Source organism: Leiobunum rupestre, chromosome 1, assembly GCF_980474605.1.
Source record: "Leiobunum rupestre chromosome 1, qqLeiRupe1.1.hap1, whole genome shotgun sequence".
NCBI classification, from domain to species: domain Eukaryota; kingdom Metazoa; phylum Arthropoda; class Arachnida; order Opiliones; family Sclerosomatidae; genus Leiobunum; species Leiobunum rupestre.
In genome coordinates, this window is record NC_143384.1 from 88505544 (window position 1) to 88519511 (window position 13968).

The following is a 13968-nucleotide window of genomic DNA, read 5'->3' on the forward strand; positions in this document are numbered from 1 at the left end:
TGTTGTTCAACATGATTTGCACCCGCAAGTTTCGTTAGCATGTCCGCGAGATGGTCAATTGTTGGCACGTACTCGAAAGAAATCTTCTTTTCTTCCATCATTTCTCTCAGAAAGTAGTATCTGAGGTCGATGTGCTTACTTCGATCTGATGTGGTTTGATTTTTAGCCAAGCACATGGCTCCTTAATTGTCTACGCGGATATCGAACGGCTCCCGCACCATATTTGCTATACCGATTTCCGTTAATAGATTGCGTAACCACAGTGCTTCCTTCGACGCTGCGCACATGGCTAGAAATTCTGCTTCTACTGTTGACAGTGCGGTGGTTTTTGCTTCTTACTGCACCATGAAATTGCAGTGCCACCTAGAAGAAACAGATATCCACTGAAAGACTTCCGGTCCGTTACGTCTCTTCCCTAGTCGGCATCAGAGTATGCAGTGACGTTTACAGAGTTTCTTTTGTAGGTAAGTCTATTTTTCTTCGTTTTCTGTATGTAGCGCAAAACGTGTTTCACGCAGAACCAATGTGTTTTCGTAGGCCGTTCATTGAATTGACTTAGGAAGGCTGCGGGGTAGGCCAAATCCGGTGTTGTCGCTCCAGCTACATACACTATACTTCCTACTGCTTGCCAATATGGAATGTCCCTAGCTGTCGACTGTTCCTTTATCCAATCTTCATCAGAGATTTGTTTCAGTTTGACTCCTGGGTCTAGTGGTGTTCTTACGCCTTTCGCTTCGCTCATTCCAAACGTCTTCAAAATCTCTTCAGCGTATTTAGTTTGATTGAGAGAAATAGAACCGTCTTCATTTATGTCAATACTAATAGATAGTATTTGATTTGCTTCCCCTAATTCACGTGTCTCAAATGCGTCGCTGACTTCGTCAATGAAATTGTCGGTGGTCTCATCGTTCTTGGCAATTAATACCGTATCGTCGACGCATACTCCCAAGATTATGCCCTTCTCAAGATTAAAGTAAACACAAGGGTCTGCTTTAGATCTTGTTAGTCCTGTGGTCTTAAAAAATTCGTCGAAAGATTTGTTCCATTGGCGTCCTGATTGTTTTAAGCCATAGATACTCTTTTTAAGGTGACATATCCAGTCTTCTTTCCCTGCTTCAACATGCATCTGGGGTTGTTCCATAAAGATATCTTCGTCAAGTGTTCCGTGAAGATAAGCGGCTGTTATGTCCAGTTGGCGAATCTTCCAACCCCATTTTGCTGCTAGCGCGATTAGAATCCTTAAGGATTTCATTTTCATCACTGGCGAGTAAGTATCTTTATAGTCTAACCCTGGGACTTGGGTGAATCCTCTCGCTACCAATCTGGCTTTATATATTTCCAGGTAACTCGCCTTGGTATATTTCTTTTTAAATATCCACTTTGAACTTATTACTTTTCTGTCTTCTGCTCTAGGTACAAGTTCCCATGTTGCATTGACTTCTTAATTTTTTAATTCTTCTACCACAGCCTCTTTCCATTTGCTTGCGTCACTCCGAGCCATCGCTTCTTCAAAAGTGGTAGGGTCTTCTTTGTTATCACTACAAATGGCCTTACAGTACCTCTGCGATGGTTGTGTTGTAAGAGTGTTTCTCTTGGCTATTCGTTCAGCGCGTCTCAATGTAGGAGGTTTCGCTTCTGATGTTGGTTTTCGTCGATTAAGTTGACAACGCCTGGGTCCTTCCCCGTCAGTTATCATGGGTAGGTCCTCAATTACCGTTGATTGTTTCTAAGGTTCAGTGCGTTGAATTTCGTCCGTGATGTCAGTTTCATCTTCACTCTCCGTTACTGTTTCGTCGTGTTCTTCATCCAAATGAATTGCGAAAGAGTCTTCTTCCAATGATGTATTTTCCTCTCCGTCCGTTTGAGGCTTGCCTTCCTCTTTCAAGAGAGGATAGACGTCTTCTTCAAAAATGACGTCTCTACTGACGAAAACTTTGTCTGTTCGAAAATTCCAAAGCTTATAGCCCTTTACTCCTTCAGGGTATCCGATAAAAACAGTTTCTTCTCCTTTTGGGTCTAATTTTGACCTTTTTTCCAATTTACTACGAACGGACCTAACTCTTCATCCAAACGATTTCATGTGGCATATTTCTATTTTAATTCCAGGCCATAATTCTTCAGGAATATCTTCATTTACACTTTCCGATGGGCATCTTTTTCGGATATAACACGCAGTGTTCATGGCGTCAGCCCAGAAGCGATTCGGTTGTCCCGATTCGATGAGTAGGCATCTGGTTGTGTCCATAAGTGTTTGATTGGCTCTGTCTGCCACACCATTCTGCTGCGGCGTTCCTGGAATTGTAAGCTGTCGGACTATACAGTTATAGTCGTCAAACTCTTTACTGACGGATTCCCCATTGTCGGTTCTGAACTTTTTTATTGTCAGTCCTAAAGCATTTTCTGCTTTCCGTCTGAATTCGTAAAATTTCTCGAGAACTTGACTCTTCTTGTTCATGAAGTATACCGATACATGACAGGTGAAGTCGTCGATGAACGTCACAACGTATTGTGAACCGCCTTTTGAGATTGGTGATATTTCAATCAATTCCAGTGGCCTTCTCGCTCTGTTGGCTTGACCGGTGGGAAATGGAATTCTTCTGATCTTTCCCAACATACAAATTCGACATGGTTTATCTTCGGATTATGTATTTCCAATTATGTATTCTTCTTCTTTGATAGCTTTGCGTAAAGCGTCATGGTGCAAGTGTCCTAGTCTTTTGTGCCAAGATTTTTATTAGCCCGTCTAGCTGACTTTACTATTAGTTTTTGTAAATTGTCTTGTATTTTGTTACTTTTTGTAGAGTCTTCCTTGGCGAGTAGCGATTAAGATTATTTTGCCATCTTCTTGAATTACTTAGGCTTTCGCATCTTTCAACTCTACTGTATAGTCAAATTCTTCTATACGACCCACTGATAAAAGACTTCCATCCATTTTTGGTACAACAAGGACGTCTTCCAATGTTATAACATATTTATTGGTATCTTCACTCGCTGCGAACTGCATTGTGCCTTTACCCTCAACGCGAATAACTTCTTTATTCGCTTCTTCCACAGATGCTTCTATGTGTTGGAAGTTGGTCATATAACGCTTTCGTGACGACATATGATCGGTGGCTCCACTTTCAAGGAACCATACGTCATTGTTCTCATCATGACCCTTCTGCATTCCCATGTAAAGTGCTTTGTACTGTTAGCCTTTGGTTCGAGTATGCGTCTTCTTCGTTGTATATTTGGTATAGTTCTCTTTAACTTTAGTAACTTCTTTTTCTGGACAGCTATACGAAACGTGCCCCCATTTCTCCACAACATAAATATTTTACGAATTTCTTCTTCGGTTTTCTAGATTCTCTAGAATATTGACTTCGGCTTTGTCTTCGAGATACTAAAGCCTTTCCGAGTCCTAAATCTACATTTTGGATCGCACGATCTACTTGTTCAATACTTCTTTCTTGCCCTTTTTCCTCAACTACTAATCGCGCTTTTACCAGTTGTGTATTTATGTTGTTTACATCTTGTTCTAAATTCAAAATAATATGTTCGTAGGATTCCGGTACACCCATCATCATGATTAGAGCCATCTCTTTCTCCGTAAATCCGTACCCGCAAGCATGCAATTTCCTATGAAGATCCATTATTCTTCCCAAATATAGCTGCACTTTCTCGTCTTTTTTCTTCGAAACATTGAACGAATCTCTCATTAGTTGTAGAACGTGCAATAACCCATACTTAGTATTCGTGTCAGAAAGTGTTCTTTAGCACGTATATGCGATCCAATGTCATCGAGAAAACTATCTTCCACTAAAAGATATAAAAAAGATAACGCCTTCTCGTTTACTTTTCGGTCGGCAGCGTTCATGCTAGTTCCATATCCGGGATCTATTGCTTCCCACAGTGCTTTACTGATTATAGTATGGATTGACCACGATTGATAGTTTGACTTTTCTGCTGATAAACGCGTTATTTTAAATTCGTCACTTTGAGTCGCCATTTTGCGAACGTCCTCGGCTTTTTCACAACTGCGTAGTTTCAAAAACAAACAAAACCGCGTGCCTCTTGTTTCTCCCTTTCGACTGGCCTTGGTACGTAAAGTTCAAACAAACAAATGTTTCACTTATACGTACACTTCTTCTCGAGGGGTCGGACATTTACCAAACTCCCGTACACTTTGGCTAAAATCGCAAAATATTTTAACTCTCTCTAAGGTAAATTAACATTGAAATCCCATAATCACTTCAAAATGTAATGATAAAATCGCCAAAATCTCTACGAAATCTCGAAATGCCGTACAAAATAATGGCAAGTGTCCGACCCCTCGCTTCTTCTTTAGTAAACTTCTTCATTAGCGCATAAACTGTTAGATTTAACGTGTAGTGTAAGAAAATAATAACTGAGCCGTGAAAGGGGTTATAGCTAAAAACAATCTTCTCTATTTAGTATTAATAACAAACAAATAAACGAGCTGTCAGCGGCGAGATAAAGCTCCGAGGTAGAGATTAAAAAAACAAAAGAGAGGAGAGTTCACGTGACTTAATTTATGTAAACAAAAATATCGTTCTCTCTTTAGCGACCGTTTCGTCATCTAGCGTAACGAGCCCAACATAAATATACTAGCCGAGAAGCCCGCCTTACAGGCGGGCCCTCAGCTAGTTGTGTGTTTCGAGGCACTCCACCCCAGTACGCCCCCCAACCCCTTTTTCCCATGCGCTAATTTCCGTGGCACCCTTTTCCCCAAAGTAGAACCACCCCAGTAAGGCCCTACCTCCCCTTTTGCCGCATGTGATAATTACCGGGGTACCCCCAGTAAGGCCCTTCCTCCCCCTTTTTCCCATGTGATAATTACCGGGGAACCCCCAGTAAGGCCCTTCCTCCCCCTTTTTCCCATGTGATAATTACCAGGGTACCCCCAGTAAGGCCCTTCCTCCCCCTTTTTCCCATGTGATAATTACCAGGGTACCCCCAGTAAGGCCCTTTCTCCCCCTTTTTCCCATGTGATAATTACCGGGGTACCCCCAGTAAGGCCCTTCCTCCCCCTTTTTCCCATGTGATAATTACCAGGGTACCCCCAGTAAGGCCCTTCCTCCCCCTTTTTCCCATGTGATAATTACCGGGGTTACCCCCAGTAAGGCCCTTCTTCCCCCTTTTCCCCATGTGATAATTACCGGGGTACCCCCAGTAAGGCCCTTCCTCCCCCTTTTTCCCATGTGATAATTACCGGGGTACCCCCAGTAAGGCCCTTCCTCCCCCTTTTTCCCATGTCATAATTACCGGGGTACCCCCAGTAAGGCCCTTCCTCCCCCTTTTTCCCATGTGATAATTACCGGGGTACCCCCAGTAAGGCCCTTCCTCCCCCTTTTTCCCATGTGATAATTACCGTGCAACCCTTTTCTCCGTAGTCGAACCACGGCAGTAAGGCTCATTCCCTTTTGTCCCATGCGATAATTGCCATGGTACCCTTAACCCCATAATCGACCTCCCCCCCTAAGACCCCCTCCCCCTTTTCCCATGCGATAATTACCATTTTCGGTCTCCTATAATTTTAACAGTGAACTATATAGGACGTTTTTTCCGACTTTGCGATATTGATGACCTATAAATCGTAAAATTTGAAAATTTCTTACTGAGAGCGTTAACCGTACAATAATTTCTCGGCTCGCAGCTGACAAATGCGATGGATAACTGTGTTTTTATAATTTTGCATTTTTTTATTTAAAAAGTTTTATTTTACTATACGTCACTGGGTTTATTTAAAACAGAAATTTTATCAAACATCAGTGGGATATCCGATGCAAAATTGAAATTACCGCCAAATACAATATGTCCTATAACTTGGACTGGAAATATATAATTTTTAGTCCTTGGGTCTATAATTGGATTTTGGCTATCTGATAACGCTGCTTTCAAATCGGAATGACCCCGAAACCGTCGCCCATCCCCGTTTCCGAAAAACACCCCTTTCCCCCCTCCGAAATTCGCGGTGGAAAGAGAGAATATCGAGTGTCTTGCGTGTTGGGACAAACACGGCCCAACTCTCAGGGGCGACAGATTTTGAGAAAATAGATAGTCGAACCACCTCAAAACGAAGCGAAGGCCAGCAGCTTCTCTCACCGTCCCGCGCTGGCCCTTTCTCGCCGCCCCGCCTTTGGCTTCGTGGCCGACTACGCAAACATTCCTGAAAGCTCGGACGACGACGACGACCAAAGTACCAAGCGCTCCTTGTAATATAGATTCCTGAAAGCTCGGACGACGACGACGACCAAAGTACCAAGCGCTCCTTATAATATAGATTCCTGAAAGCTTGGACGACGACGACGACCAAAGTACCAAGCGCTCCTTATAATATAGATTCCTGAAAGCTCGGACGACGACGACGACCAACGTACCAAGCGCTCCTTATAATATAGATTCCTGAAAGCTCGGACGACGACGACGACCAACGTACCAAGCGCTCCTTATAATATAGATTCCTGAAAGCTCGGACGAAGACGACGACCAACGTACCAAGCGCTCCTTATAATATAGATTCCTGATAGCTCGGACGACGACGACGACGACGACCAACGTACCAAGCGCTCCTTATAATATAGATTCCTGAAAGCTCGGACGAGGACGACAACCAAAGTACCAAGCGCTCCTTATAATATAGATTCCTGAAAGCTCGGACGACGACGACGACCAAAGTACCAAGCGCTCCTTATAATATAGATTCCTGAAAGCTCGGACGACGACGACGACCAAAGTACCAAGCGCTCCTTATAATATAGATTCCTGAAAGCTCGGACGACGACGACGACCAAAATACCAAGCGCTCCTTATAATATAGATTCCTGAAAGCTCGGACGACGACGACGACCAAAGTACCAAGCGCTCCTTATAATATATATTCCTGAAATCTCGGACGACGACGACGACCAAAGTACCAAGCGCTCCTTATAATATAGATTCCTGAAAGCTCGGACGACGACGACGACCAAAGTACCAAGCGCTCCTTATAATATAGATTCCTGAAAGCTCGGACGACGACGACGACCAAAGTACCAAGCGCTCCTTATAATATAGATTCCTGAAAGCTCGGACGACGACGACGACCAAAGTACCAAGCGCTCCTTATAATATAGATTCCTGAAAGCTCGGACGAAGACGACGACCAACGTACCAAGCGCTCCTTATAATATAGATTCCTGAAAGCTCGGACGACGACGACGACCAAAATACCAAGCGCTCCTTATAATATAGATTCCTGAAAGCTCGGACGACGACGACGACCAAAGTACCAAGCGCTCCTTATAATATATATTCCTGAAATCTCGGACGACGACGACGACCAAAGTACCAAGCGCTCCTTATAATATAGATTCCTGAAAGCTCGGACGACGACGACGACCAAAGTACCAAGCGCTCCTTATAATATAGATTCCTGAAAGCTCGGACGACGACGACGACCAAAGTACCAAGCGCTCCTTATAATATAGATTCCTGAAAGCTCGGACGACGACGACGACCAAAGTACCAAGCGCTCCTTATAATATAGATTCCTGAAAGCTCGGACGAAGACGACGACCAACGTACCAAGCGCTCCTTATAATATAGATTCCTGAAAGCTCGGACGACGACGACGACCAAAGTACCAAGCGCTCCTTATAATATAGATTCCTGAAAGCTCGGACGACGACGACGACCAAAGTACCAAGCGCTCCTTATAATATAGATTCCTGAAAGCTCGGACGACGACGACGACCAAAGTACCAAGCGCTCCTTATAATATAGATTCCTGAAAGCTCGGACGACGACGACGACCAACGTACCAAGCGCTCCTTATAATATAGATTCCTGAAAGCTCGGACGACGACGACGACCAACGTACCAAGCGCTCCTTATAATATAGATTCCTGAAAGCTCGGACGACGACGACGACCAACGTACCAAGCGCTCCTTATAATATAGATAGCTCTTACAAGTTATCGGTCAATCTAATAGTCTATCTCTCTATATGTCTGTCTGTGTCTCTCTATTTATCTGTCTGTCTGTGTCTGTGTCTATCCATCTAGCTGTCTATATGTCTGTCTGGTGGTCAATCGGTCGGTCTGTTCGTCTATCTGTAGAATAGAATAGAATGGGGTTTAATGTGATATTAAACAGCTAGTATACAAATAAACCAAGAAGTTACAACAGAGGGTTTAAAGATGTTCCACAATAATGTACATGGTCATTGTTTCGTTCATTTAAAGCGCGTTGTTAAATTATAATTAAAATTATATGCATTTAAAACATGAAGTTTGAAAAACTAAAAGACATATTTTGATATCTTTGTTCACTAATTGGAAAATTTCGTTAGAACTACCAAACGTATTAAAATTATTGTAACGCTAAAAATTATTAAGTTATCATTTTCACATGGTCAGATGATTATTTAACGTTTCCAACATTCTTAAATTGATGGCTCTGTTTAAGAATTCTTTTCCCAGAACTCATATACCTACCTGGACGCTAACCGTCCAGGTGACATGCTATTGGGCTTACTCCTTCTTTTCAAAACCGCTCTACTTATTAGAAGTCGTTCTGAGACTACTTGCCATGTCCCCCTCTCGCTTTACTTATCTATGCTGAAATTTCGTAAACTGATGAGGGCCGCTACTCTGACGCCATTTCGTGTTATATTTTTTTTGAGTCAATCCCACGGTGGCTGATTGGAAGAAGTTCCAATTGCGGGATTCCTGTCCACGGTCATGATTGATCCGAAAGAATGACTTTCCAAAAGTACCACGTAACATCCGACTTTATAACCGGGACTTCGAATATTTTTCGGGGAAATATAAGAAACTTCTCGAAAAACGGTGAACTTACAACCAAGGAACGTGGTCGGAAAATGTGTTGGAGAGATCGCCGCGCTAAACCAGTACCAACACGCAATGTGTGACCTCGTGTCCGACACGCTCAACAAACTGGCACTATACGGCATCAGTTAGACAATGCCGTAAAATCTTTCTTTATATTTTATTTTCCAATATTTATTTATTTTAATCTTTGTAATGTGTTTATTGGGCCATATTGACCCTTATATCTAAAGTTACCCTTAAATGGGAGCTTTTCTTTATTCGTCTACGACGAAGGTTGTCTACTACTCTAATATTCAAATTAAATGTCTGTAGTAATTTAGTTTGTATTGGCAAGTCTTGATTTTCTTTTCATAGTTTTATTGTGATTATTAAATGTTTTATTTCCATGACAAACCTCAACCAGTGGTAATTTCTATTTTAAGCTTACCCGAATACAGTGCCTTCCTGAGGCCGGTTTTAGGATGGAACGAGATCCGATTATGGTGCCCCCCTTGCTTGCCCCCGCTTCTATTTCACTACAGGGGCGCGGCGCCCGCTACTTTTACAAAAGGCAGACTGTGCACAGAGGTGTAGTTCACTCAGGATACCTATTTTCTAACCTGACAGGTCGACTAAACATGCGAAACTCTTGTGTTAAGTTTTCTATCTCTCAGTGTGTCACAATCATTAGCCCGGTGTACCTGGTAAGATTAAAACCACAACACCGAAGGTCTATCGTCATAGTGCCCTATGACATCGTCCACAAGCCTGGACAGGTGACAAATCCAGCACGGATAGTAGTACCCAACTCCTGATGGTCGCACCTTTGACGCAAGCCATTCAACCCCGCAGAAGGTGCAGCAATGGGACGACCATCTCCCACTTCGCAAACAGCATTGGGATTAAGAGTGGATGCTATAGCAACTCCGGTTGACACCTTACCTATGTAGGTAAATAGTCATACCCTTCAGAAAGAGCTCCTTAAGGGGAACGACGGGCACACAGCGGTCCACTTAACCCGGCACAGCTGGCACCGGAGATCCCGGTGTGCTCCAAAAAGCCAGGGAACAGGACCACCGTGCCCTCATACGGAGGCCCGCCGCCCCACAGCAGGCTACCCAATCCACCGAGGCGGCCAGTTAGCACGGACCCTCTCTGTTAGCCTGAACCGAAGCTCTGTTTCCAGCCCAAACCTGACTTAAGTCGGAGGTAGAGATAGGACCATTTGATCAGAGCTAACATATCCTAGTGCTCCATCGCCCTTATGGGTTACAAGAGCCGGACCCCAACTCCCCGGAAAACCCACTAGTTATTGCACACTTGAACCCATTTCATCTCGTCATTTTTTCGGATGCAGCCTATTTAACAAAGTATGTGCTTATACCATTGCTTTTGCCCCCCGCTCCCGTTAAAACGTTGGCACGCTACTGATATTAGTATTATTGATTTGGAATCCGTTGGGATTCCTTGCGCTACATTATATATACTACGAGAAATAGGACTATACTACACTAAGGGATTGCCAAGAATTATGTAGCGTTTCTCATACGTTTGGGACATTTCAGCGACAATTATTCTAACAAATCTGAACAATCTATTTTGAATTCTGTTTTGATTACATTTCTAATTTAGATTTTTTAATTATTTTAATAAGATTATTTAAAATTTTCGTTTTAAGTCACACTTAAGCCTTCGTTCTCAATTTGAATATAAACTTATAGATTATATTTTAATAGGGTTTATTAAAGTTTCAACACTTCAAAACCGGGAACAACTGTCATTTTTAATGTGATTATTTTGCAGGTGAAATATGAGTATATTGATCGAAGAAGTTTTAAAGGGTGCATGATACTCGCCTCTGGTTAAAGACTATATATTTTAGTGCTACTCTAACAACGCAGCGCGATGTTGATGGAGTCTTTACCCCATCTGGTAGCAGAAAACTTTATTAAACATTCACAAGGTTTCTTCTGTTTCTAAGACTAAATAGAGATACGTACAGCATTTTTACTAAAAACAAGAAGAAAACATGAATTTCAAAGAGACACTTCGTTTATGCTCCATTTTAAATTTATTTCGAAATTGGAGCCTTTGCTCACTTGTTCGTCGGAAACATTCTTCGAAAGATAATGTAGAGCTAACCATTCACAGGATTTCTTTTAAAATATAATCAAAGGTTCTATTAATTGAAATAGCGTTTCATCAATCCACGAAACTTATTATAGCTTGAAAGTTTAAACCTATTTTTAAATAGCATCGCGTTATACTATTTGTAAATTTTTCAATTGATAAATTTTTAATATTGTTTTTATTTTGCGATACTTGTTTTTGGAATTAAGGTGCGCAATTGCTTCTGCTTACGTAATATGGAAAGACAAAAATAATCCGGAAACGAAGGAGTAAAGCATGCGTGTGACTGTCAGTTTATCTCTCGGGAATAAGAGAGGAATTTCCAAACCACATCCTGCCCGACAACTTTAAAATACGTACACATCCAGAATTAAAAAAACGAAGGTTATTTTCGTTATCTGGAGTCGTAGAGCGAACATCTGTCTGCGCAGGTTTTGTCGGCACAACGTCAAAGCGGTTTCAATAGTTATATTAATGAAAAACGAAGCGTTTGGTTAAAATGTAGCTCCAACTTCTCTTAAAAAGTGTGTTTATCATTTCTATTATTTTATAAATCCATTAATTCTATTATCCTTAAATTTAAAAAAATCTTTTTCATTTTTAAAACATTTCGATTATATATATTTTGGTTTGGATTTAGTGCTAGGAATAAACATGAGGATTTCGGTTAGCTTCAGTGTCTCGCTTGGACTAAGTGTTTCCGTATTTTGCGTTTTAAACTCCAATGGGTATCACGGATTGGAAACTGAGAATTCAAGTGAAGGAATTCAAAATGGACATGAGCCGATTAAAAATCCCGTTACGACAATTGGAAGTCCAGGTACGTGCGTCAAAAATCCGTTTACTCCAAACGAGAAGTGTATATTATATCTCGACCGAAAGAAGTGTCCATTAAAGTGAAACATGTTTCTTGGTGTGATGAAAGACTTGAAATGCGTTTCAAGATGTCAACAATAAACACAGGGTAGATACTTAAATTATCAGAAATCTATATTAAAGGGCTATAATAATAATCAGCTCGGCTAATACCCAAGGCACCACCCTAGGCCTAAGTCATCGAGCGACTTTTAAAGCCTTAAATTCAGGTGGCCGGGTTACAATGCGTAGGAGGGTGGTGGCAAGCCCTGCAAGCCACGCGAGCCAACACTAACACTAACTATTACCGTTAACCTCAACAAGTTTTTATGGAAGGGGAAACCGAAGATCTCGGGGGAAAACCCCTTAAACCAGTGAAACATACTTTCTTTCCCCACTGGTTTTTTCCCAATCTCTTCGGCTTCCCCTACCATAAACACTTGTTGAGGTTATCAATAATAGTAAGTGTAAGGAGCTGTTAGCTCCCGTGGCATTAATGGCTCTCCACCACTCTCCTACGGATTGTAGCCAGCCCACCTAAATTAATTGCTTAAGAAGTCGCTTGATGGCTTAGACCTAAGGTAGTGCCTTTTATTTGGAGTGGGAATTAGCCAAGCTGATTATAATTATTATTATTTTCATTATAAGAAAGAAGAGTACTTCTATCTTGAGATATATTTTACGCTTCTGCGTCTACGAAAGATCCATTTATGCTCTGGAAATATTTATATATACCAAACATTAATCCTGATTTGCAATGGAAAATTTAGATTTGTCGATGGAAAATGGAACTTCGTACATTGAATCCGCGTTCAACGAGAGCGACACCTATTTTGGTTGTCCGTTTGTGGAGCTGAACGCCAGCGACTTCGAAGTGTTGGACAACGGGACCGTGCTTCTATTCGGTGACAGGCTGCTTCCTCCAGAACACTACGAAGCCGATTACGACCCGGAAGGCATCATAGTGAGTTTGTTCGTCTGCGTGGAGTATTTGACAACACCTGTAGTTCAATTTAGAACGATACAGTATTTTAATGAGACGCAGAGCTATGATGCCATCCAGAACTACTTGTCCTTTTTTAGCTTACTCATCTCAATATTTTGTCTGTGCCTTCATTTAATCGTGTACTCGTTGTTGCCTGATCTACGCAACGTTCCCGGAATGATATTAATGTCCTTCTCTGCGAGTCTCGCCTTGGCTGATTTATTATTTTTAATTGGTCCTTACTTCTATGACAATCCTTGGGGATGTCGCGTCTTTGGCGTGATGCTGCACTATTTTTATTTGGCGGTTTTCTTTTGGAGCAACGTCAACGCTTTGCATTTATATAGGACATTTAGCTCCGTTATTTTCAGTCGGGAATCAAACCAGAAGAAGCGGTTCGTGAAATACTCCTTGTTCGCTTGGAGCACCCCTGTCGCCATTGTGATGACGTCAGTGTTGCTCGACATCTTTCCGACAGATGGCGTTCGCGGATGGCGTCCCAAATACGGACAATTCTTGTGTTGGATTAATGAGAAGCAACCACTGATTGTATTTTTCGTGGTACCAGTTGCAACGATGGTTATTGTGAATGTGGTGCTCTTGACCTTGACGGCTGTACACGTCAGCCGTATCGCGAAGGAAACTGAAATGGTGGGCGGTTTTTCCGATAGGATGCGTTTCGCCCTATTTGTGAAATTGGCCACCGTCCTGGGTTTGACTTGGATTTTCGGTTTCGTTGCTGCCTTGGGGAATATCGTCGAGTTGTGGTACCCCTTCATTGTCCTCTCGGGTTTGCAGGGAGTTTACGTTTTCGTAGCCTTCACTTGCAACCAAAAGACGCGCAATCTTCTACGGAAGAGGTTTTTACAGGGAGCAAAATGATCTAATGAAGAAATGCCACTAAATTTAAAGGAAAATCATAATAATGTTACAATATATGTAATTTATCTTCTACGGAAGAGGTTTTAACAAGGATATAATTTTAGGGAAAAGTGTACGATTGTTACAATATTTGTCATACTTTTACCAGCCGTTATGTATATGCTAGAATAATCCTGGCCACCTGTTTTAAGGCAATAAAAGTCGCTAGATGACTTGGGCATAAGGTGGTGCTTTGGGTATAAGCCTAGCTGATTATTTTATATTTTTGTAACTTCAATGACTTAAATGTTAATTCAAAACCAA

The 13968-nt window shown here is 41.9% G+C and overlaps 1 protein-coding gene across 1 annotated transcript; it reads left to right on the plus strand.

The window, feature by feature from the left end:
- The first annotated feature begins 11558 nt into the window (after nucleotides 1–11558).
- Nucleotides 11559–13757, plus strand: LOC149968817 (putative G protein-coupled receptor Mth-like 3). The gene is made up of 2 exons (XM_090173325.1): nucleotides 11559–11763; nucleotides 12569–13757. The coding sequence occupies exons 1-2, from the start codon at nucleotides 11598–11600 to the stop codon at nucleotides 13663–13665; spliced, it is 1263 nt and encodes a 420-aa protein (XP_090029451.1). The 5' UTR covers nucleotides 11559–11597; the 3' UTR covers nucleotides 13666–13757.
- Nucleotides 13758–13968: the final 211 nt, after the last annotated feature.